Source organism: Equus caballus, chromosome 16 (genome assembly GCF_041296265.1).
Source record: "Equus caballus isolate H_3958 breed thoroughbred chromosome 16, TB-T2T, whole genome shotgun sequence".
Taxonomy (NCBI): domain Eukaryota; kingdom Metazoa; phylum Chordata; class Mammalia; order Perissodactyla; family Equidae; genus Equus; species Equus caballus.
In genome coordinates, this window is record NC_091699.1 from 14,185,339 (window position 1) to 14,212,819 (window position 27,481).

Genomic DNA, 27,481 nt, shown 5'->3' on the forward strand with positions numbered 1-27,481 from the left:
GATTGTTCCCTTTTCTCCACAACCTCTCCAATATTTGCTGTTTCTTGTCTTGGTGATTATAGCCATTCTGATGGGTGTAAGATGATATCTAAGTGTAGTTTTGATTTGCATTTCCCTGATGATTAGTGAGGTTGAGCATCTTTTCATGTGCCTATTAGCCATCTGGATATCTTCTTTGGAAAAATGTCTGTTCATATCTTCTGCCCAATTTTTGTTTGAGTTGTTCATTTGTGTGAGTTCTTTATATATTATGGAGATTAACCTCTTATTGGATATATGATTTGAAAATATTTTCTCCCAGTTGCTTTTTCACTTTGATCTTGGTTTCCTTTGCCTTCCAGAAGCTCTTTAGTCTGATGAAGTCCCACTTGTTTATTTTTTCTTTTGTTTCCCTTGTCTGAGTAGACATGGTATTCAAAAAGACCCTTTAAAGTCTGATGTCAAAGAATGTACTGCCTACATTCTCTTCCAGAAGTTTTATGGTTTCAGGTCTTACCTTCAATTCTTTGGTCCATTTCGAGTCTATTTTTGTGCATGGAGAAAGATAATGGTCTACTTTCATTCTTTTGCATGTGACTGTCCACTTTTCCTAGGGCCATTTATTGAAAAGACTTTCCCTTCTCCATTGTATGTTCTTAGCTCCTTTGTCGAAGGCCAGCTGTTCATAGATGTGTAGTTTTATTTCTGGACTTTCTATTCTGTTCCATTGATCTGTATGTCTCTTGTTGTACCAGTACCATGCTGTTTTGATTACTATAGCTTTGTAATGGATTTTGAAATCAGAGATTGCGATGCCACCAGCTTTGTTCTTGCTTTTCAGAATTGCTTTGGCTATTCAGGGTCCTTTCTTGCCCCACATGAATTGTAAGATTCTTTGTTCTATTTCTGTGAAGAATATCATTGGGATTCTGATTGAGATTACATTGAATCTGTAGATTTCTTTAGGTAGTATGGACATTTTAACTGTTTATTCTTCCAAACCATGTGCATGCAATATTTTTCCATTTCTTTATGTCATTATCGATTTCTGTCAGTAATGTCTTATAGTTTTCTTTGTATAGGTCTTTCACCTCCTTGGTTAAATTCATTCCTAGATATTTTATTCTTTTTGTTGCAGTTGTAAATGGGATTGTATTCTTGAGTTCCTGTTCTGTTACTTTGTTATTTGAGAATAGAAATGCTACTGATTTTTGTAAGTTCACTTTTACCCTGCAACGTTGCTGTAGTTGTTGATTATTTCTAATACTTTTCTGATGGATTCTTTAGGGTTTTCTATGTATAAAATCATGCCATCTGCAAACAGCAAACGTTTCACTTCTTCATTGCCTATTTGGATTCCTTTTATTTCTTTTTCTTGCTTAATTGCTGTGGCCAAAACCTCTAGTACTATGTTGAATAAGAGTGGTGAGAATGGGCACCCTTGTCTTGTTCCTGTTTTCAGAGGGATGACTTTCAGTTTTTGCCCATTGAGTATGATATTGGCTGTGGGTTTGTCATATATGGCCTTTATCATGTTGCGGTACTTTCTTTATATATCCATTTTACTGAGGGTTTTTTTTTTTTTTTTTTTTGGGAAGATTAGCCTTGAGCTAACATCTGCCACCAATCCTCCTGTTTTTTCGGAGGAAGGCTGGCCCTGAGCTAACATCTGTGCCCATCTTCTTCCACTTTATATGTGGGATGCCTACCACAGCATGGTTTGACAAGTGGTGCATAGGTCCTGGATCTAAACCAGCAAACCTCAGGCCACTGAAGCAGAACATGTGAGCTTAACCACTGTGCTGCCAGACCAGCCCCTTTCGAGAGTTCTTATCATGAATGGCTGTTGGATCTTGTCAAATGCTTGCTCTGCATCTATGGAGATTATCATGTGATTTTGCTCCTTGTTTTGTTAATGTGGTGTATTGTGTTGATTGATCTGCGGATGTTGAACTATCCTTGAGTCCCTGGTATGAATCACACTTGATCATGGTGTATGATCTTTTTAATGTAGTGCTGTATTCGGTTTGCCAAGATTTTATGGAGGATTTTTGCATCTATGTTCATCAGAAATATTGGCCTGTAATTTTCCTTCTTTGTGTTGTCTTTATCTGGCTTTGGTATCAGGGTGGTGTTGGCCTCATAGAATGTGTTAGAAATATTTTTATCTTCCTTAATTTTTTGGAACAGTTAATAAGGCTTTGGATGTTTGGTAGAATTTTCCTGAGAAGCCATCTGGTCTTGGACTTTTATTTTGGGGGAGGTTTTTGATAACTGTTTCAATCTCTTTACTGGTGATTGGTCTATTCAGATTCTCTATTTCTTCTTGATTCAGTCTTCAGAAGTTTTAAGAGTCTAAGAATTTATCCATTTCTTCTAGGTTGTCCAGTTTGTTCGCATATTGTTTTTCATAATAATCTCTTATAATCTTTGGTATTTCTGTGGTATCCATTGTAATTTCTCCTCTTTCATTTCTAATTTTACTTATTTGAGGCTTCTCTCTTTTTTTCTTAGTGGGTCTAGCTAAGAGTTTGTCAATTTTGTTTATCTTCTCAAAGAACCAGCTCCTTGTTTCACTGATCTTTTTTATAATCTTTTTTGTTTCAATTTCATTTATTTCTGCTCTAATTTTTATTTCCCTCCTTCTGCTGAATTTGGACTTTTTTTGTTCTACATTTTATAATTCTGTTAGATGTAGTCTAAGGTTGTTTATTTGAGCTTTTTCTTGTTTGTTAACGTGGGCCTGTATTGCTACAAATTGCCCTCTTAGGACTGCTTTTGCTGCATCCCATATGAGTTGATAGGGTGTGTTGTTGCTCTCATTTGTCTCGAAATATTTTTTGATTTCTCCTTTGATTTCTTCAACAACCCATTGGTTGTTCAGTAGCATGTTGTTTAGTCTCCACATTTTTGGTCCTTTCCCTGCTTTTTTCCTGTTGTTGATTTCTAGTTTCATAGCATTATTTTCAGAGAAGATAGTATATATGATTTCAATCTTTTTAAATTTTTTGAGGTTTGCCTTGTTTCCCAATATATCGTCCATCCTCTACCTGTGTATTTTTGACTGCCAATTCAGTTTGGTGGTTTTCTGTGATGGTTTTCTCAGTTTTCTCTTTATTTAGGATTCCCAGCTCAGCTCTCATTTTTGTTTGGTGGTTACCATGAGGTTTGCATGAAAAGTTTCATAGATGAAATAATCTGTTTTCTGATAGCCTCTTATCTCCAATAGCCTCACCAGGTTCCATCCCTTTCCCGTTCCCCTTCGAGTTGTTTTTGCCACAAGTTGTTTTTTTCTGCGTTGTGAATTTGTGGCCAAATTGAAGTGTTTATACTTTTGATCCTTTCCTACACTTTGCCTTTTACATTATAATTAAGTGTTTACTGACCTATTCTAATATAGAGCTGCAAGTTTCTAATTGTAGCTATGTGTTTATCTCCTTGCTCAAGGTTTTCTAAACCTTTGCCTTTTTGTTATAGGTTGGAGGGCTGCCTTCATCATTTCTTGTAAGGGAGGTCTACTGGCGATGAAGGCCCTCAGCTTTTGTTAGTTTATTAAAGCTTTTGTTTCTCCATCATATCTGAAGGATATTTTCACTAGACAGAGTATTCTTGGCTGAAAATTTTTGTCTTTCGGTATTTTCATTATATCATTCTATTCTATCCTAGCCTGTAAGCTTTCTGCTGAGAAATTGCTGAAAGATTTACAGGGATTCCTTTATAGGTTATTTTCTTCTGCCTTGCTGCCCTTAATAATTTTGTCATTGACTTTTGCCAGTTTTAATAGTATATGCCTTGGGGAAGATATTTTGGAATTGATTGATTAGGAGTTCTGTTGACTTCATGTACTTGTAATTCTAGTTCTTTACCCAGGTTTGGGAACTTCTTAGTTATTATTTCTTTGAACAAGCTTTCTGCTCCTTTCTCCCTCCCTTCTCCCTTTGGAATATCCATAATTCTTATGTTGCTTTTCGTAATTGAGTTGAATATTTCTTAAATAATTCCTTCATTTTTTAAAATCTTAGTTCTCTCTCCTCCCCCTTCTGAAGTATTTCTATATTTCTGTCCTCTAAATCACTCATTCTGCTCTCTGTAATGTCAGCTTTATTTTTTATGAATTTTAGATTATTTTTTATCTCATTCATTGTGTTTTTCATATCCAGAAATTTGGTTTGGTTTTTTTTTTTTTTTTTTAGAGTTTCAGTCTCTTTGGTGAAGCATTCCTTCTGCTCATTAATTTTATTCCTCAGCTCATTGAACTGTCTTTCTGAGTTTTCTTGTAACTCATTGAATTTCTTTCTGACAACTATTTTGAATTCTCTGTCCTTTAGATGGTAAATTTCTGTGAGTTCAGGTTTGGTTTCTGGAGACTTGTCATTTTCCTTATGCTCTGAAGTGTTAATATAGTTTTTCATGGTGTTTGATGAAGTGATCCCTTGCTAGTTGTTTTGGTAGCATCAAGTCACGGATTCCGCCTGCCACCATGGGGAGGAGCAGAAGCTGTGTTTCTCATCCCACCCCATCTGCTGGATGTTTTGCAGTTAGGGCTACTCTGCATTTGCCTAGGCTGGCTGCAGCCTCTATTCAGGTAGCTCTCAGGTGGGCAGGGCCTCTGCACTGGGCAGGCTGGTCAGGTACCACAGACAGGGCCTCTGGGCTTGGCAGGGGCCCAGCTGAACTACCACATGCGTGGAAGGAGGGGTGCCTACATTGGGGTTGAGCCACCACTCAGTGTAGAGTGTTCCCACCAGCAGAGCCACCACAGCATGGTTGGCACTCCTGTGGGCCGGGCTGCAACTCCAAAAGCATTCATACAGGCCAGGCATCCCTACCTCCTCTTACAGTCACACTGACCACTGTGTGAGGATCTGTGACCTAGCTTGCTGCTGCTAGGGAGGAGGAGGGGTGGCCTCACCTATTTCCACTGCCTCCCAGGGGTCCAGTTTGCCCACCTTCAGAGGTACAGCTGCATGGATCCATCAGACATCCTGTTGTGCTGTGCAGGGAATCATCTGCTGGTTAATGAATGTCCATTTAGTTGTAACTTAATGGGGAGAGAATAAGGGAACAACTCACTCTGCCATGATGCTGACATCATCTTTCTTAACTTTGAAATTTTACTGCTCTTGAAAAAGTCAATTATTAAATGGCTAAAAAATAAGTCTATGGGGGCTGGCCAGGTGGCATAGAAGTTAAGGTCGCATGCTCTGCTTTGGCAGCCAAGGGTTCACTGGCTCAGATCCCAGGTGTGGACCTGCACACCATTTATCATGCGATGTCATGGCAGGCATCCCACAAATGAAGTATAGGAAGATGGGCATGGATGTTAGCTCAGGGACAACCTTCCTCACCAAAAAGAGGAGGATTGGCAGTGGGTGTTAGCTCAGGGCTACTCTACCTCAAAAATAATATGTCTATGATGTCAAAAATATGACAAATAATTATTTGCCTTGTCCAAAAAAGTACTCTGCAAGAATAGATATTAAGTAACTTTAACAGGTAACTTTAATTATCCTGACAATGAAGTAAAAATTGATCTTTCTTCCTACCAGGACATAATTAGGCAAAGCAAATATATAAACCTTGCCATACCAGCAATAGTAAATTTAAATAAAAACTCAACTCAGACCTCCACCTCAGGGAAGATGGAGATGTTTTTTCCCTATTATTTCATTAAATACAAATAAATAACCTCGACATTATATATAAACCAGACTGAAAGATGGAGAGTAGAAATCAGACTGGCTAGGGACCTTGGAACCCTAGGAATGACATGATGGTGTGCTCCTGGATTTTCTTTTGCCTCATATATCTCAGACTCTTAGCTAAAGACACCAGAAATCAGGAAATGCTAAGGATGCAGTAAAACATACCATCAAAAGCCTTCTTTCTGTAGCCAAAGGACCAAGAAGGGGGCAGGCTAGCAAGTCAGACATCTTTCAGACAACTACTCCTTTCCAGCCAAACCCCACAGAGAACACTTTCCACAGCTTCACCACACCAACAATGACTGAATGAGGAGCCTAGACTTATACCATAAGACCGTAATAAGGTACCCCACAACCCCTGCTGGGTGATGTAGAAAAGCCAAGGAGAGAGTTGAGACTTTTCTCTTCTCTGGCCATTAATGAAGACTTCCCTTCCCACAGTGGCAATGGAAACCACGTAGGAAGCTAAGGCCTCCACTATCACCTGGCAGTAATGAGGCACCTCTCTCTCTCCCCACTGGGGTATTGTCAGAAAAGACCTCATGGTGAGTCAGGGCTTTCAAAATTGCCCAGTGGTAATGAAGACACTCCCATTGCAATATCATTGGAAACTATGTGAGGAGCCAGAATTCTCATCCCTGCTCAGGAGTAATGAGAAGCACCTGCACTCTTAAGTGAGACTGAAAGCCAAGTAAGGAACCTAGTCATCTACCTAAACTTGGAATAAAAGAGGTGGTACCCTCAGAGAAAGCCAGCTGAAAGAGCAGATTTAGCATCTCAGAACATAATACTAAAATGTCCAAGTCTCAATCAAAATGTACTTGTCTTACCAAAAACTAGGAAGATCTCAAACTGAATGATAAAAGGCATTCAATAGATGACAATCTGAGATGACATTACTGAGATGACAAAGATGTTAAAATTACTTGTCAAGGATTGTAAAGCATCCATAATAAAGGTGCTTCAATTAGCAATTACAAACATACTTTAAAAAAATGAAAAAAAAAACCAAGAAAGCATCACCAAAGAAATAGAAATCTCAGTAAAGAAATGGAAGACATAGACATGAACCAAATGTAAATTTTTAAATTGAAAAATACAGCAAATAAAATAAAACATTCAGTAGATGGGTTCAACAACAGAAGGAAGAGACAGAAGGAAGAATCCACGAGCTAGAATATAGAACAATAGAAATTGCCCAATCTAAACAACAGAGAATATGGACCAAAAACAACAAAAACAGAGCCTCAGGGAACTCTGCTACTCTAAGAAAAGATCTACCATTCAGTCATTAGAAGCTTAGGAGGAGAGAAGAAAGAGGGCAGGTCTGAAAGAGATTAAGAAAAAAATGGCTGAAGCTTCCTGAAGTTGGCAAAAGACATAAACGTATAAATTCAGGAAACTTAACAAACTCTAAACAATATAATCCCCCCAAAAATCTACACTGAGACACTTCACAATCGGACTGAAAACTAAAGATGAAGAATCCGGAGAGAAGTGACACCTTACTTATAAGGGAAAAAGAACTCAAATGCCAGTAGGGTTCTTGTCAGACACAAGTGAAGCCAGGAGGAAATGGCATAGTATTTTTGATGTGCTGAGAGATGAGAACTGTCCACCTAGAATCCTATTCTCAATGGAAATACTTCCTAGCAATGAAGGGGAAATAAAGATATTCTCAGATGAAAGAAAACTAAAAAAATCTGTCACCAGCAGACCAACACTAAAAGAAAAGCTAAAGAAAATTCCCTAAGCAAAAAACGAACGGAGAGGAGTGATGTCACCAAGACGGCCGAGTAGGAGACCCCAGTCTCCATCCCCCCAACAGTGAACAACACTTAGACAGCCAACCATGAATGAAAACACCTCTGGGACTACTCAGGAATCCACTGAAGAAGCTGGAGAACACAGTGGGGCAAAAAACCTGAGACTAGCCACACAAAAAGGGTGAGATAGCAGTTTCATTTTCCCTGCCTCGTCCCATCTGTGGACACCACGGCTCAGCACCAAGAAGGAACTCCCTGGCCCCAGAGAGATCTCCCCACTGGGAAAAGAAGAGTAGGGTGAGCAATCAGCTTCTCCCGCCTTTCAGGGTGCTGCATGAAGGACCTGCTTTGGTGTACCTCATCCAAGACTCGTAAATATGAGATGTCTATAGACGACTAGGAACAAGGAAGAAGGACAGGGACTACCAGAATCAGCCATGCAGAGTGGTGACACGCTTCCCTTCTCTGCAGAGGATCCCAGCAGCCTTCACCACTGAGGACCTCGATGGCCCTTGCAGACACTGCAGGCCCCCCTGGGGTTCATCACTGAGGACCTCGTTGTGGACCCCAGCAGACTTCTCTGCAGAGGACTCCAGCAGCTTTCACCACCAAGTAAGCCAACAGTCATCACATCTGCCACGGACCTCCTGCGATTTCACGGCTGAGGTTTTTGCCTTACAGATTTTCATGTTCACATAGACCAGCTGCTTTTCCTTCCTGCCCTTGTCCCATGCACAGGAGCTTGGGATCTACACCAGCAGTGAGTTCCAGCCTCTGCAGCTATGCACATGCAAGACACCAGCCTTAGCCCCTACAGCTGACCCCCAGCTCTGTGCACACACCTATGGCTAGCCCCTGCAGACACACTGCAGCCAAGACTCCCTCAGCTGACATTCAAGACCCCACAGCTGCTTCTGTGCCTAGATCTAGCCCTGATCCCTGTCACTGTCCTGCACCACTACACTTGCCTGCAGCTAGCTCTTGCAGCTGTGCACCTGCACACCACAGCTCAACTCCCATCACTGACCTCAATTACCACACATGTGCCCATGGCTCGCTCCTGCAGCTGCATAAATGCATGCCTACAGCCAGGGCCCTACAGCTACTCATTAGCCAACAGTCGGCCTGAGCCTCTGATGTTGGACCCAGCCTCACCACTACACATGTGTCTGTAGCCAGCCCCTGCCACTCCTGAGGCACCTGCAGCCAGCCCTTGCAGCTGAGCATATTCACACCACTATCTCTGGCCACCATTCCCACCTGCCCTGGTCCCTAGCTGCTGAACATGGAGGCACCACTGGGACCCCAACAGCCCTTGCAGCCACTGTTGACCCCCCACAGTTCTTGCTAATGATCACACAGTTGTTATTGTCATGGACACCAGCTACCTGAGACATGACACTCCCCTGGACCTGCAGTTGCCACACACTCCTGCACTTGACTCCCCACACCACTAGACCCAGGATCAGATCACACTCCAGAGTACCCCACCTACAGCTGAAGGTCTTTCCTTATCAACTCAGCCCACAATGACTGGAAGAGGACAATTTCTTCAGTTGCACAGACCCCTCTACAAGGCTACAGGGATTATGACAAATCAGGGAAACATGACACTAGCCAAGATACACAGTAAATTTCCAAATGGAAGATATATGAATTGCCTGACAAAGAATTCAGAATAATTGTTCTAAAGATGCTGGGAGAGTTACAAGAGAACACAGATAAACAATTTAATGAAACCAAGAAAACAATATGCAACACAGTGAGAAGTTCAACAGTGAGACAGACAACATAAAAAAAATGAAACAGAAATTTTGGAGCTGAAAAATGTAACTCAACTGAATAATTCAATAGAGAGCTTCAACATTAGACTCAAGCAAGCAAAAGAAAGAATCAGTGAACTTGAAGACAAATCATTTGAAATTATTCAATTAGAAAAGCAAAAAGTAAAAGGAATGAAAAGGGATGAAGAAAGCCTATGGAATATATGGAATACCATTAAAAGAAACAATCTATACATTATTGGAGTCCCAGAAAGAAAAGAGAGGAAGAGGTGCGAGAAGCTTATTTAAGGAAATAATGTCTGAAAACTTCCCAAATTTGAAGAGGGATTTGGACATCCAAGTTCATGAAGCTCGTAGGTCCCCAAACAAATTCAACTCAAAGAGCTTTTCTGCAAGACACATAAGAAAATTTTCAAGGGGCTGGCCCCGTTGCCCAGTGGTTAAGTTCGCGCGCTCCGCTGCAGGCGGCCCAGTGTTTCGTTGGTTGGAATCCTGGGCGCGGACATGGCACTGCTCATCAAACCATTCTGAGGCGGTGTCCCACATGCCACAACTAGAAGGACCCACAATGAAGAATATACAACTATGTACCGGGGGGCTTTGGGGAGAAAAAGGAAAAAATAAAATCTTTAAAAAAAAAAACAAAACAAAAAAAAGAAAACTTTCAAAAATCAAAGACAAAGAGGAAATCTGAAAACTACAAGGAAAAGAAGCTTGTTGCTTCCAAGGGAAAAAACCATGAGGATATCAGTAGGTTATTGAGCAGAAACCTTACAGGCCAGTAGAGAGTGCGATAACATGTTCCAATTATTAAAACAAAAACCTGCCAAGAGAGCATGTTTATCCAGCAGAGCTGACCTTCAAAAATGGAGAGAGAAAGACTTTAACAGGCAGACATAAGCTGAGAGAGTTCATCACCACTGGAACTGCCTTAGAGGAAATGCTGATAGGAATTCTTCAAGATGAAATGAAAGGATGCTAATTAATAACATGAAAATATACAAAAATATTAAAAACAACTATAGCTATAATAATTTGTTAATGGATACACAATATAAAAAGATAAATTTTGACATGAAATACATAAAATGTGGGAGGAGAAGTACAAGGGTAAAGTTTTTGTATGTGATTGAAGTTGAGTCATTATCAACTTAAAAGAGACTGTTAGATCTACAAGATGTTGTCTGTAAGCCTCCTGGTAACCACAGAGCAAAAACCTACAGTAGATACACAAAGAGAAAGAAAAAGGAATGAAAGCATACCACTATGGAAAATCATCAATTCACAAAGGAAAAGAAAGGAAGGAAGGAAGGGAGGGAGGGAGGAAGGGAGGCAAAAGAGAGGGAAGGATGGAAGGAAGGAACAATGGAACTACAAAACAGCCAGAAAACAATAAAATGGCATTAGTAATCCTTATCAATCAATAACTACTTTAAATGCGATTGATTAAATTCTCCAACCAAAATGCATAGAGCGGCTGAGTGGATGAAAAAAACAAGACCCAACTATACCCTGCCTATAAGAGATTCACTTTGGCTTTAAGGACACCCAGGCCAAAGTAAAGGGATAGAAAAAGACATCCCATGCAAATAGAAAACAAAAGAAAGCAGTAATAGCTGTACTTATATCAGACAGAATAGACTTTAAGTCAAAAACAGTAATGAGACCAAGAAAGTCTTATATAATGATAAAGGAGTCAATTCATCAAGAGGATATAACAATTGTAAATATATATGCACCTGCCACCAGAGCACCTAAATATATTAAGCAAATACTAACACATCTGAAGGGAGAAATAGACAACATAACAATAGGAGAGGACTTCAATGCCCCACTTTTAACAATGCATAGATCATCCAGACAGATAATCAGTAAGAAAACATTGGACTTGAACTATACTTTAGACCAAGTGGACCTAGCAAACATATACAGAACATTCCATCCAACAGTAGCATAATACACATTTTTCTCAGGTGCACACAGAACATTCTCCATGATATATCACGTGTTGTGGAACAAAACGACTATTAGCAAATTTTAAAAGATTAAAATCATACTAAGAATCTTTTCTGACCACAATGGTATACAACCAGAAATAACTAACAGGAGGAAAACAGGAAAATTCATAAATATATGGAAGTTAATCAACATGCTCCTAAACAACCAATGAGTCAAAGTAGAAATCAAAAGGAAAATCAAAACTATCTTGAAAGAAATGAAAATGGAAACACGACATACCAAAACATATGAGATACAGCAAAAGCAGTTCTAAGAGGGAAGTTTATAGCAACAAATGCCTACAGGAAGAAAAAGAAAGGGCTCAGATGAACAACCTAACTTTATATCTCAAGGAACTATAAAAGGGAGAACAAACTAAGACCAATGTTAGCCGAAAGAATGAGATAACAAATATTGGAGCAGAAATAAATTAAATAGACTGGAAAAATAGTCGAAAAGATCAAAATGCTGTTTTTTTTTTAAAAAAGGTAAACAAAATTGACAAACATATAGCTAGACTTACCAAGAAAAAAAGAGAGAGACGACTCAAATAAATAAAATTATCAGTGAAAGAGGAGATATTGCAACTGATAGCACAGAAATACAAATATCATATAACAATTATATGCCAACAAATTGGACAACATAAAAGAAATTCTTAGAAACATACAACCTACCAAGACTGAATCATGAAGAAATAGAAAATGTGAAAAGACCAATAACAAGTGAGGAGATTGATTGAATCAGTAACCAATTAACAATCAGCCTGTTAGAGTGACTATTATCAAAAAGACAAGAGATAACAAACGCTGGTGAGGATGCAGAGAAAAGGGAATGCTTGTGTACTGTTAGTAGGGATGTAAATTGGTTCAGCCACTATGGAAAACAGTATGGCGATTGCTCGGAAAATTTAAAAATGAACTACCATATGATCCAGCAGTCCCACTTCTGAGTATATATCCAAAGGAAAGGAAATCACTATGTTAAGGATATGTTCATTGCAGCATTATTTGCAATAACCAAGACATAGAAACAGCCTAAGTGTTTGTTGACAGGTTAGCAAATTCAGGAAATGTGTTTTATGTACATATATATGTATATAAAACACATAAGGAAAGATTATTAACTCATAAATAAAGAAGGAAGTTCTGCCATTTGTGACCACATGGATGAACACCACTGAGGGCATTATATTAATTGAAACAAATCAGACAGAGAGAGACAAATACTTTATGATCTCACTTATGTGGAATCTAAAATATCTGAATTCACAGAAAGAGAACAGATTGGTAGATGGCAGGACCCAGTGGATGGGGAATATGAGATGTTGGTCAAAGAATAGAAACTTCCAGTTATAAGACGAATAAGTCCAGAGATCTAATGTATGGCATGGTGACTATAGTTAACAATACTGTATTGTATATTTTAAAGTTGCTAAGAGAGTAAGTCTTAAGTGTCTTCACCACCACCACCACCACCACCACTAAAAGGTAATGGAAGGAGGTGGGGTGAAGGATGTGTTAACTAACCTTATTGTGGTAACTACTTCGCGATATATACAGGTAGAAAATATCAAGTCATCACGTTGTACACCTTAAACTTACACAATGTGATATGTCAGTTACATCTTAATAAAGCTGGGGGGAAATGAAAGGAAAAAAGCAGATTTGTTGGAACATCAAGAAGGAACACGGTAAACAAAAACATGGTGAATGCAATAGACTTGAGTTCTCCCCACGGTTTTGTAAATTATGTTTGATGATTGAGGCAAAAAATTCTAACACTGTTTCATATTGTTCTAATGAATGTAGAAGAAATATTTAACACAATTATATAATGTGTGAAGTATTTAACACAATGTATTCTAAATGGGGAGGGTAAAAGCATGTAAAAGGAGCTAAGGTTTCTATACTTCACTTGGACTGGTAACGTGACGACAGCAGGAGCCGTGGTAAGTGAATTATATAATATAGAACCTTAAATAGAAATACAAAAAGATAAACTCAAAAAATCTAGAGATAAATAAAAATACAATTCTAAAAAATGTTTATGTAGCCCATAGGAAGGCAGGGGAAAACAAAGGGATGAAAAACAGAATAAAAAGAAAACAAAAAATAAAAATGGAAGCCCTAAGTCCTACCATATTAATATTTACAGTAAACATAAAAAGTCTAACTACATCAGTTAATAGTTATGCATGAAATGAGTTTTAAAAAACATGAACCAACACAATGCTGTGAATTCACACCATCCATTAATAGGATCTAATCAAAATTTTTAGAACGCTCCAGCCAACAGCAGCCTTCACATCTTTTCAAGCGCTCACAGACCGTATACAAAGACAGACCATATTTCTGTACCATAAAACAACCTTAACAAATTTAAATGGATTGTAATAGTACAGAGATTATTCTCTTACCACACTGGAGTCAAATTAGAAATTAATGATGGAAATATAACAGGAAAATCTCCAAACGCTTGGAAACTAAGAAATACACTTCTAAATAATCCATGGGTCAAAGAGCAAGTCTCAAGGGAAAAAAAATACATTGATATGAATGAAAAAAATCCAGATTTGTCGAGCACAGCTAAAGAGTGCTGAGAGGGAAACTGAGGACACTAAAAGGGTACATTAGAAAAGAAGGAAAGTCTAAAATCAATAATCTAAATTTCCATTCCAATAACTTAGGAAAATAAGAGCAAAATAAACCCAAAAGCAATAGAAGGAAGGAAATAATAAAGAGAACAGCAGAAACGATAGAATTGGAAGCAGAAAAAAAATAGAGAAAAGTCAATGAAACAAAGAGCTAGTTCTTTGAAAAAAATTAATAAAATTTCCAAAACTCTAGCAAGACTGATGGAAAAAAAGGAGAGAAAACATAAATCACAAATATCAGAAATGAGACAGCAACTATCACTATAGACACTGCAGATACCAGAAGGACAATAAGGAAATGCTACAGATTATAGACGCGTACATTTGAAAGCTTAGATGAAATGAGCCAATATCTCAGGAAAAAACACACAAACTATCACACTGTATGCATTATGAAATAGACAATTTTAGTCGCCCTATAATTATTAAGTATTTAATCTGTAATTTTAAAACTCTCCCCAAAAACTCCAAGTTCAGATGGTTTCACTGGACAATCCTTTCAATCATTGAAAGAAGAATTAATATCAATTCTACACAATATTTTCTAGAAAATAGAGAAGGGAATATTTTCATTTTATGAAATTAGCGTTACTCTGATGTGAAAAAATTACAAAAAATGAAACTATACACCAAATCCTTGTGAAAGTTGATGCAAAAATCCTCAAAATATTAGTAAATAGAATCTGGCTATATATCAAAAGAATTTTACACTGTGACCACATGTGGTTTATTTCAGAGATATGACTGGTTCCAGATTTGAAAATCAATTAATTTAATCCACCATATCAATTGGCTAATGAAGAAAAATCAAATGATCATATCATTCAATGTAGAAAAAGCATTTGACAAAATTTAACACCTATTCATGATAAATAAAAACTCTCAGAACCCGAGGAATAGAGTGAAACTTCCTGGACTTAATAAGAGCATCTACACAAAACCTGCAGATAACGTCATACTTATGGTGAAAGGCTGAACACTTCCCCCTAAAGTCAGAAAGGATAACAATATCCACTCTTATTCAACTAAGTGTTGAAAATTCTACATAGTGAAATAAGGCAACAAAAGGAAATTAGAAGCATGCGTATCAGAAAGAGAGGGATAAAACTGTCTCTACTTGTAGATAGCATGATTTTCTATGTAGAAAATCCCAAGTAATCTACAAATAAATCCTAAAACTAATGAGTTCAAAAGTTTGCAAGGAACAAGATAAAATTTCAAAAATCAATTGTATTAATATATACTAGCAATAAATATGTGGAAACCAAAATTTAAAATGCAATACCCCTTAGAAATGCTCCAAAAATGAAATACTTGGGAGTAAAACTAACAAAACATGTACGGATCTTAGTTACTCAAAAGTACAAACCTGATGAAAGAAATCAAAGTCTAAATAAATGAGCAGACTTACTGTGTTCGTAGATCAGAACACTCCTCATAGTAAAGTCAATGCTTCTCCTCAGATTCTTATACAGGTTTAACCTAATTCCTGGCAGAAATCTACCAAGATCTTTTTGTAGGTGTAGACCAAAGTATTCTAAAATATATAGGCAAATAGGCAGGCAAATAAACTTTAAGAGAATGTCTCTTCTATAGGTTGGAGAATGTAATCCTTCATGAATTTCAGTTAGAACAAAGTGATTGATAGTGCTGTTCAAAATGTTTATGTCTTTACTGATTTTTGTACTCCTATCAATTTCTAAAAGATAGATGTTAAAATCTCTTACTCTGATTGTGATATTGTATTATCTCTCTTTAATTTTGTCAGTTTTTGATTCATCAAATTAAAGGCTCTATGAGTGGGTGCATACATGTTTATAATTGTTAAAACTTTTGATGACTTTTTGTTTTGTTTCGTTTTGCTGAGGAAGATTTGCCCTGAGTTGACATCTGTGCCAGTCGTCCTCTATTTTGTATGTGGGTTGCCACCACAGCATGGCTTGTTGAGTGGTATGTGTTTGCCCCCAGAATCTGAACCCACAAACCCAGGCCGCCAAAGGGAGTGTGCTGGACTTTACTACTGTGCCACTGGCTGGCCCCAACTTTTTGTTTTTATCATTATGAAATGTCTGGCTTTGTCTGTGGTAGTATACTTTGTTTTAAAATGTCTATTTCATCTGATGTTAAAATAGCCAATTGATACATTTAACGCTCACTCTTCACATAGTTTCTCTCTTTCACACCATCCTTCAAGTGTTCTATTGAGGCAACTTACAATAGAGTTTTGGTTTTACATCCACTCTGTCAGTTTTGCCTTTTAATTGTATTGTTTGTAGAATTAACATTTACATGAATATTGATATGATTGGATTGAGATCTGTCGTTTATTATTTTCTATTTGTCTCCTCTGTTTTTGTCTTTCTCGCCTGCCTTTTTTGGAATTATTTAAATAATTTTAGTATTCTACTTTAATTTATCAATTGGCACTTTAATTATATCTCTTTGAATGATTTTCTTTGTGGTTACCCAAGGATTACAATGAACGTATCTAACCTCTCACAATTTAATTAGAATTAATGTAGTACCACTTCATGTAAAATGACAAAGCCTTAAAATCAGATGGGTTCAATCACACAGCCTCACTGCCAAGTAGATTATATTTGTGCACAGTGAAAACCCCACTAGACTGTGTCATAAATTTTGCTTTAAACAATGATGTGTATTTTAAAGATCCCCTAAGAACAACAGTAAAATTGTCCACTTACCCAGCTATTTACTATTTCTGTTGCGCTCCTTTAATCCTGGGACCCAAGGGAAAAAATATATGTTTTGCAAGAAATCCTAACTTTGTTTGCATGCTGTGCTGTTTCTAATATTGTACTGTAACAATAATGTTTTAATTATGTAATTACATTTTGAAAAACTAAAATAGTACCAGAATTTAATATTGTAACCTCCGTGTTACTAAATGGGACACTTGAATGACCAGAGTTTGTGATTTTCAGGTTTTCAGAACTAAAATACAGAATTAGAGGTTTGAATTCATATTCTATTTCTCCCTCTATGTAACTTCATTTTTAAAATTTGTATATAATCTATAGGTTTTTCATAAGGGTTTATAACTTTTGCAAGTGGATGGATAATCCCTGCTTGTTATTCTTTTCTTGATATTTGCTGATTTTCTATTCAATTGTGCCTGGGTGACAAAGCTTATAAGCTTTTATTTTATGGAACACATAGAGATTTCGTTCAGTCTTGCCCATGGTTAACGTCTAGACTGTCCCTCACAGAGTTATTTGCCTTCTGTGCACACATGAAGACATGCAGACATGTATTATGTTAATTCATTAGTGAAGTCTTCAAATCGTTTACGTAAGTTTTATTTTCTTGTTTTCTAACAGCTTCCTTGAGGCAAAATTGACAGACAATAAACTACACATATTTAAAGCATAGAAATTAGTACATTTTGACATACGTAACACATGTGAAACTATCACCAAAATCACCTGCCAAAACTTCCTTGTGCCCCTTAGTGATCCGTCCTTCCTGGCCCTCCCTTCCTTATCCCCAGACAGCCTCTGATTGGCCTCCTGTGACTTTAAAGTTCAACACTGAGCAAAAGCTCTGATTCTTGTGACTCCGATTTGAAAATTCGGCGTGCTATCTCAGACAGTTAGAGAGTGAAATGAGCTCTTATCTACATGTCAGACACACGTACCAAAGGAGATAGATTTAACAGCAAAAGCAGAAATTGATACATTTTTATTAAGCCAGACAGCATATCCAGTACGCCACAACGGCTCATTCTGCAGACAGTCACTGGCTCATGGTAAGAGGAGCTATCGAAGCGCTGGCCTGGTGGCTACACTCGAAGCCCCTCGAGGGAAGCCTGGCGTATGTGGCGGTGGTGGTGGCCCTGCGGGGAGGGGACGGGCTGAGGCTGAGGGACCCACCTGGGCGGGACCTCCCTGGACTTGAGGCGCTACCTGTGGAAACACTACCAGTAAGTGAAGAGAAGCACAGAAGAATGGGCTCCTTCAGGTATGAGTAACTTGTGGAATTCAGACGCCGTCTTCTCAAACAATGAAATGAGCTGTGGGATATTGAAATGTGTGGCTTTGATTATGATTACACCTTGGTGTTTTATTCAAAGCACCTCTGCACACTGATATTTGTGTGCAGGACCTTCTCATCAGTGAACACTGAGGAACATCACAGAGACATTTCAGTCTTCCTCCGTTTTCCTCTCAGACACTTGCGAACAGCCTTGGACTGACCTAGCGCATTTCCCAGCACATGGAAGTCACTTGGTGAATTGTTGCTGAATGAATGAGTAGACTTTATTGCACTACAAATGACTGTATCTGGAAGATACTCATTTTTTTAAACAAAATCTTTAGACATCTCTGGTAAAAGACCGTCCAAGTTACACATTAATGGAGATTAAGCTTTAGGTGTCTGCTGTAGTTTCTCACAGAACAGTGATATAGTTTCTCTAACAGACTGAAGTGACACCCATTGAGTTCTGGTTAGAAGGAATTCCTCATGTGATAGGCAATGTTTTATATTCAGTATGATTTATTGTTTTTTTATATAAAGAATATTTGAATGGCTTCTGAGGTATGGTATTGTTGAGAGCTTATAATTAGGAAAGAAAAAAAGTACCCAACACCTAACATTCTTTTCTCTAGTCTGGGTTAAGCACATGCTTTAGGAATCAGGAGGAGAAGCTTCCTCATGGGTCACCTGGACTAGTGCCCTTTGAGAACCCCTACAGCATCCCTAGAAGGAAGGCGTGAATCTCCACCAAGCACTGGAACACGCTGCCTCAGGAGGAAGTTCTGATCGTTGGGAAGTTCTCCCATGGGTTGAACAATTCTTCCTTTGTATAGTTTTCACCATTAGTCTATTCTCTTTTCTTCATTCATTCATTCTTTCTTTCATACATTCCTTAAGCCTTTATTAAGTGCCTCCTCTGTGACGTGCACTGCAATAGAAGCAAGGATAATAAAGATGAATAGGACACAGGCATTGCTCTTAGAGAACGAACTGTCTCGTGGAGGTGTCACTCATGTGAGAAGATAATGATGAAACCACCTGGTGGAGGCTTCTATGGAGACCTGAACAGAGAGGTCGGGATCCGTAGAAGATGGGTGGAACAGCTTACTGTGCCTGAGGGAATTGGGGAAATGACAAAGAAGGTGATATTTCAACTGAGTCTTGAGGAAGTTCGCCAGCAAAGGTGGGCTTGGGATAGTCGGGATGGGTGGGTGTGAGTAATTTGGAAATTCAAATCATGAACACTAACATTTATACTTGACTATTTGAGTGTCAGACATATGATGGTCTGGGTGTCACATAGTCCATCCTTATTATACCCTCAAAGAGTTTTCTTTCCCCAGGCTGAGCGTTCTCAGTTCTTTCGACCATTCTCATTTGCCCTGTTTTCCATTCTTTTTATCATCCCAGTCACCCTCCTTTGTGTTTAATCTGGTTTGTCCCACTCAAATGTGAGGCCCTGAACTAAAGATGTTACTGCAGTTGGATCTGACTAGTGTGGAATAGAGAAAGACCATCACCTCCATGGTTCTGGACGCCATGATTAATGCACCACAAGTTTCCATTAGTTTTGGATCTTGACCATTAGATCCATTCTATTTCCTGATCCCCTCAGCTTTTTGTGGGGTGGATTTCACAAGCAACCCATTTTGTCCTTACGCAAAATGCAGAATTGACATTTGCCAAAAATAACTGTCCCTTTTGCCATGAATCCAGCAGCCAGCTTTCTTTAGCAATTGCCACTTTACCAGATGTAAAACCATCTAGCCCCTTGCCATTCAGCTGTATCTCTGCATTTGTTTAAGAGACTCTCTTCTCTTCTATCTAATCCATGGTCCTTGCCCTTGACCAGGAGGATAGAAGCAGAATAAGAACTAGGTGGTCCTGCCCTTGCTCTCCCATCTGCCAACCTACACCATCTCTTCACCACCCCACTGGGAGATCAAGCTGAAGGAGTATTGTGTTGAGGTTGGCATTCTAGTCTCATGTTGTCTGCAGTGTTTGCTGTGACTCTGATAGCATTTACAAAATGAAGTTCATTGTATTAAGGGCACCATCTCGAAACAGATTGTCTCCTATAGGCTGAAAGCACAGGCTCTAGAGCCTGATGGCCAGGGTTCAAATCCTGCCTTCTCCACTTATTTCCTATGTCATCTTGAGCAACTCACCAAATTTCTCTGGGCTTCAGTCTCCTCCTCTCTAAAATGGGCATAGTAATAGCATTCTCCTCACAGTGTTATTGTGATCATTAAAAGACTTTACATATGTGTAAAGTGTCTCACACATAGAAAGCACACAATAATGGTAGCTATTACTATTATTATTTCTGATATGCCTGATAATCCTGCAAATAGATCTTGTCTCTATGTTACAATTTAGGAAACTGAGGCTTGAAGAGTTAAGCCATTAGTTCAAGGCCACAAGGCCACCAGAAGCCAGAACCAGGATTTGAACTTACATCTGTTTTGATGGCATATGTGTTCTCTCATCTACTCCATGTTGCCCCTGGTAGGGCTAATATAACCCTTAGTTTATACCCTATGGGTTCATTACTTGAATGAAAATAAAACATTCATGAAAAAAAATTTAAATTATGAAAATAAAAGGTTTATGAAATTTGAGGGAAAAGAGAGATGAAATAAGTGGAAAAATGAAAAGTGTAATCATTATGATTAGAAATGCTACTAGATTTAATGTCAAGGGAATTTTATTCCCATTATATCTGTTTGTTGCTTTGATAAAAGAAATAAGCTATAACACTAATTACATCAGCCATATTAATTGAGTCAATTATGCTTATGCAGATTTTTCTCTTACTCTGGTTAAACAAGATTAATTCTTCCAAGGTGCATTGAGTTTGGTGTCATTTTTCTTGCCAAGGCTAAATGCATCTTAGGTACTAAGAGAGATGGAAAGATAACACGTTTGAGATGTACAGTAACAGAACCGTAAATTTGCAAGTTAGCATCTTTACAAAGAGCAAATGCAAAAGTTCCGGCTCCTTCAGAAATTACTTTTTTCACAAGAACAAATTTTTACAAAATTGGAAATAAAAGTACAGGATGAAAAAAGAGGGAGAGAGAGAGAGTCTATCACTGAATAATTAAGCATTTACTGTCCTTCCACACACGGATTTTAAAACTTTCATTATTCTTTTTTCAGTACTGATTAGCACCAAAGGGCTGACTGTGGCATAGCTGTTGGTCACCAGCACGTGGACGTGTTGACGAACTGAGTCATTGTCCCACCACATTTCTAAGGAGACGGAGGTAATATAATCCAAAAAGTACACAAACACAAAGACACTCAGAAACAACAGAATGGTGTGGGTGGCCCTTTCTTCTGGGGATGCTTTTGGAGAAAGGTTGGTGCTGTGAAGATGCCGGGACTGCCTCTTATGCCTGTACAAGAGAGTCACCATGTGTCCACTTGAGAGGGCCATGAGCCCTATAAAGGAAATGTCCCAGAATATCCCCAATGTGGAAAATATGTACTCAGGGAGGTAACTCAAGCGTAAAAGAGAGCAGGATTCAGTGACAAACAGAAGATGGGCTGAGGTCACATTGAGGGTGGCAATGGTGGAGATTAAGCAGCAAGCATTAATGGACATATTGAAGACCCGTAGGAGGAGAATGCGATACAGGTTGTGGTGTGAGGATTTATGCTTGAGCTTTGCCAAATGGGAGCTTCTGGGGCTGAGGATGATGGCTTGGAGGATGCTCAGTAGGCAGGTGGTACAAACGGACAGGCTCGTCGTCAACCTGTACAAGTAGATAACTGACTTACATTTGACGACGTTCCAAAAATTCTGAGACCCAAAACTTTCTGTAACCATGAACCCCATGGTTAGCAGCATTATTATGTGGATTAGGGCCAAGTGACCGATGGTCAAGTCGGTGGGCTTAGGCCTGTGCTTGAGAATCAAGGTGTGGACGTGGAAGAGAAGAAGGATGGTATTGGCTGTGATCCCAAGGACAATTTGGGAGAAAAGCGCATTTTTTATGGCAATAGAAGTGTAGAGTTTTTCATTGTTTGTATTCATCTTTCTGGTGAAAAGAAGCATGTCATTAATATCTAAGGAGAAAAACAAAATAAATTATCTCTATGACAAATACTACCACTTTCATCATCTCAGTAAACACTATTGCCACCATCAAAATATGTGGATTAATCCTGATACATTCTTTTTCACCCTTCAGTACTGAAGCCAATCTCATCTTTGAGTTTTTCAAGGACAAGGCAATGATTTATTTACTTTGGATCTGCAACAAGCTGATAAAACGCCCAGTACGTAGCAAGACCTCTACAATTTTGGGTGAATACGATTGACAAGGATTGCAGAAAAGTGAAAATGAGACCCTCTCAAGCAAAGAGTGTCAGTGGTACAGCAATGCACATAGTTATATGATCTCAGTGCTATCTTCATTCTGGTTTATTTATTGCCTGGCCAAATAGTCTTAATGTATTAACAGACAAAACACTGAAATATGTGAGCTGTGAAGTCAGACTGCTTAAATTTAAATCTATGATCTGACACTCACTGAAAGTGTGACCTTCAGCAATCACTTACCACAAATGAGCCCCAGTTATCTCGTCTGCAAAATATGGTCATGTTGTCTTCATTGAAGAGATCCTATGAGTATAAAAAGATTACATATACATGCTAAACATGGAAGTGTTTCGGCACATAGTGATCTCTAGAAAAATGTTAGCTACTGTTTTTATTATGTAGTTCCTCACATACGTGACATGGGAGAGTTAATGCAGTTCTCGCAATAATGTCCTGGGATGTCCCTGCCTAAAATGGAGAGGTGAATGACTGCCAAAGTAGTCGACTCTTTTTAACAATCTCTGAACATAGGACTGTGATGGAATTTTAAGTCTTTTTTATGAATCTTACAAGATTTATTTTACATGTTTTTGATTATCATGCAAGAAAAAACCTAGTCTAAGTGGGCAGAATAGAGTTATCAATTATACACAAGACCACATTCCAAGATTTCTTTCCCTTCCATTCTTAGGCATGTGGAATCAGGTAGAAAATATAACCACAATTTAAGTAGATTTGGGGTCATTCCTTTTTAGTGTTTTAATTAGAATATAGGTTCCACCCCAAACCCTGAAAGGCGTAACCCCATAGGGGTTCAAGCATTCAAGTCTCCTTGAAGTAAGCAATGGGATTTTCCAGTCATGGGGCCCAAGTGTGACAATTAGACTAGGGAATTCACTGATGACCTTCTCAAGGACGATTTCCCTATGGAATGCAGGTATTTACTTTATTTCAGTTTTAATTCAAACCCTTTAAACATGAGGTACATAACATTGTAAAATGGGTCTAGTCACATATTCTTATGGTTTTATCATTTGAAAATCAAAGGTATAAAGCTAAATTGTTTTCACAGCTACTCAGTGCCTTGTGGCTTTATAACTAAGTTACAAAGGGAGTTCAGAAATGTTAAGGAGCCATGAACATTGAAGTACTTGAAGACTAGTTGGAAAAATGGTCTGAAACCTTTGGAAAAGTTTCATTGTCTAAAATAGGAGTTTCCTAGTAGCATTAGAAAAAGCTAATCTTTTCCGTGTTATTGAAGTTAGTGACACCATTTTCTCCATTCACGCATTCAGAAAATTAGGATTTGCTTCCTTCCTATGCCCATGAGAAACGACAGAAAAATATTAATGTACTGACCCATCTGTCTCAAGCTTTGTGGTCACACACTATTAAGCACATAGCCCTAATGGTTTCTGCATCTTCTATGTACTTATACATGCCATATACTTATTTCTATGCATCTATTTCATGTAAGTGAAAAACTACAGACTGTTAATATTTTAAGAATAACATTAGATATATAATAACATTTTTAAAGATATTTTAAAAGAATGAGAATGAAATAAAATAAAAATTATGAAATTGACTTCTATCACGTTATTGCTGTGAAATACAGGCTTTAGTTTTATTTCAGTTTAAAAAAATACAAATACACAGAAAAGTAAAACTAGTCATCTGTAAATTGAGGATGTAAGACTCCATCATTTTCAGCTTTCTTTGGGGGACTGCAGTCCTGCAAACACAAATGTTTAAGGAATGTGCAGACACCATGAATTTGCAATAACGTTCAGGAAATCATGGTTCAGGTGGTCATTGCTTTGAAACAACTAGAAAATATTATTTTTCTACAGGAGAAATTGCCCAGTAAGAGCTGGAAAACTTTATCTCCTTTTTCCAGAATACTGATTAAGGAAAGAGACATAATTTGATGCATTTATGAGCACCCACTTATATTTGTTCCCATGCAGTGCCAGGAGAGACAACAGAAAATGTAACTGTGATCATCCAGTTATCTCAATGTCAAGAATCACACACAACTGTATCAGCGAAATACACCCTCTGAATATCTGGGTTCTATATTTGTGTGTAAATATTATAAGGAAAGATATATACCTATTTCTATGCTAATAGAGTATTTTATTAGAAAACATATTCCAGAGAATATGAACATTTTATAAAAACAAGCTAAAATAAATTCTGCCAGTGTGTCCTCTCACAGCCATCCTTCATCACGCTTACCACCTGAACTGCACACCACTGTTTAGGAGATCAGCATGACAGAATAAAACTCTTTGCCATAGCAGAATGATCCAGAAGATCCTCCTCAAATAAGGCTTTTAGGAGTGGTTGATGCTGAGATGGTTCCTGACTCATTCAATGTACCAAGCACAAAAATCTCATTTCACACACTGGAGAAAATAAGCTGCCCTCAGAGAGACTTGAGGTTCTGAATATAATGACATATAACACAGAAGGAAATTATGAAATAGGTCATATTCAGAGAGGCCACACTGGAAAAAAAAGGAAGGAAAGGCTAAGTGGGCAGGGTAGGGGGAGGAAAACATAAATGCAGTAAGAAATGTCAGGTAGAAATCTGAGCATTCTCTTTGGAGAGTTACCAAAGAGAGTTAGTCAGAAGATGTCAGAGCTGATAGTGAAGGCTGAGTCACCCTCAGGCCAAAGGTAATGCAGTTAAGACTCCCTTTAATACCCTGATCAAGGAGACAATCACCTTAGACATTCTGCAATTACCCAAATCATGGATAATAAGTGGTACATAGCATCATCAAATGGGCCACAATCCAATCTTAAGGTCATTGCATTCAATCCAATGGTCAGAAGAGACCTGGAGAGTGTATTGGAACAAAGAAACCCCCTACTAGACTCCAGTGCAAGTTTGGGTGTTTATGACACTGTGGGTGGGACAGATTACAGGGTGAAGGGAAGGAAGAAAGGGCACAACTGTTTTCTCATCTGCACCATGAGCATAATAACGCACAACTCTAGGTCGAGATGATGTGTAAATGATGTGATTTATGTCTGGCACTTAGCAATGTGCGTTTGACACACGATAGAGCATACTTTGGTTTGTCATCATAAAGCTCAATTTCATCATTGTTTTCATCGCTATCATCATCATCTGTAAATTAAAGTTAAAAAACAAAGCAAAAGTATCTGGCAGGTGAGACTCACCATTCACAAAGTGTGTCAGTTTGAGCCGTGAGCATCCTGGGCAACACATTCTACCTTGTGGCGCAGCTCTAGCTGAAGAGCTATCGAGAGAACCGTGAAGAAACAGCTGGCACATCCGGGGAAGGCAAAATCATCACCAACTAGATGACAGGCCTAAGTGAAATGTATGAACTCCAGACAAATACAGAAAAATTTGAAGACTATTTGGGTAAATGAATAGCAGTATTTCTGAGAAACATTGGTTAGAACTATCCATTGTTTCTGCAAATTGAAAGAATTGTAAAGCACAGCTGAGGATGCACATTGGGAGCTAGAACGTTTATAGTACCAGCATTTTTAAATCTCTTGAGAAAAATCAGGAGAAGAGAAAGTATTATTCCAAAGTAAAGACATAGGAAGCCCCAGGGCCACTTCATCACAAACACTAACCTGTCATTACTGGGAGACTCAGACAGCGCTGCAGGAGGATCCATTTCCCTGATGAACCCAATAATGAAAGAAGAACGAAGTCTGGCCTCCTCGCTGAACAGCTTTCACGTTCTCTTGTCATCATATTCTTGCATCTTAGTAACAAGAAAAGTTGATTAGTTTACATTTATCTGTTCACAATAAGTGCACAAAAAGATATAGTTTGGGGGGGGGGAGATATAAAAACCCAAACGCAGAGATCACTGCCAGATACGGCTCATCGTGTCCCAAATTCTCCCCTTAACTAAAAAGGTTTGGGCACATCCGTTAGCAATGAAAGGGGAAGAGGCATGTTTAAACGAATAGTATACGGAGAAAAGACTCTGGGGTCTTGGGGAGCCAGGCAGGGGAAATCGCCATTGTCATCACTTTGTTTTCTTTAAGTCACTCACAGTCACCACCTCTAATTTGAAATATCCTAGCTACCAGAACACACGCTTAAGAACTGACAGCATTAATTTAAATTTATGAAATTAAACCTGGGACACCATATGTCTTCATGAGAAAATATTGTTATTTTGTAGGAATACGAGGTTAAACTTTCTTTATAAGCCAATGTTTTGAACAAAGAAACTCATTTCCTTCAAAAGAACTTTGAAATCAATGCCATGTAAATATTTATTTTTTTAATTACCCAAATGACAGAGGCACTTATTACATAATATTACTAACTGGTTTATGAAGGTAAGAGAAGCAAAACTGAGTATGTTTAATGAAAATCTAGAGTCAAAACTTATCCCTTCCTTGATGACTATGAATTATTAATGTTTTAGTCTAAAATAGCTAGATAACACAATAATATGGGTCTTGAGAACTGATAAAGCAAGTAAATGACAGTCATTTTATTCAGAGAAATGAAGGGGAAGATAAAATTATTCAAATATTTCATATGGAAAAAGTCAACTAAATTTTATGAATCACCAAATTAAAAGAAAAAGATATTAAGGAAATTTCCCATAAATTATACAGAAAACAATCCTCTGAACTGTAGAGGATGGCTACAGCTGTATCTAAGGATACCAAAAAAAAAAAAACACTATTAGACCCAATTTGCCCTTTTCCATGGCCTGCCTGAGACCCTGCCCACACACTGATTCTGAGTCTGTGCAATAAAGAGGCGCTTACCAGACGGACGTGTGGGGTGATCTGTGCAAGTGAGAAGAAGCCGCCCAGTTTAAAGGCAGGGATGTCATTAGCACATCTCTCTGCAGGCCTGTAATTTTAGTGTCTGTAGACAGGTGACAAGATCTGGCTGGGGAGGACAGAACCATGGCATCCCCGATGGAACATTTTACCTGTCTCTTAACTTTACTTTATTCTCTCCTGGAAAATAACAATCTGGGAAGAGCTGTGCTCAAAGCTTTCCCATCAGTTCCCCTGCCACATGTGTGTGGAGGGATCAGAAGGGTGACAGTCATAGTAGACAATACCAAGTTCTCTCATCTTGATTCTAAGAGCAAATTAGTAAATCCCATCTGATACTTGGTAATGCCACTACTCTGGGGTGGGAGATTCCTGGCTCCTCGGGTGAGTTCACAGTGGCTCTGAGTGTCCCCTACAGTGTGTGATGGGCACCCTCAGCCCTAGGTCGATTCTCAGGT

The 27,481-nt window shown here is 38.4% G+C and overlaps 1 protein-coding gene and 1 long non-coding RNA gene across 2 annotated transcripts in view; one reads left to right on the top strand and one right to left on the bottom strand.

Annotated features, from left to right (window-relative positions):
• The window catches only part of LOC111768288 (uncharacterized), a 154,977-nt gene that overhangs the window by 75,855 nt on the left and 51,641 nt on the right, over positions 1-27,481 (top strand). The gene's annotated exons all lie outside the window — the stretch shown is intronic.
• On the bottom strand, positions 20,991-21,929 carry EQUCABV1R908 (vomeronasal 1 receptor equCabV1R908). Its single transcript, NM_001166855.1, is given in 1 exon segment — positions 20,991-21,929. A coding segment is annotated over 1 exon segment (939 nt).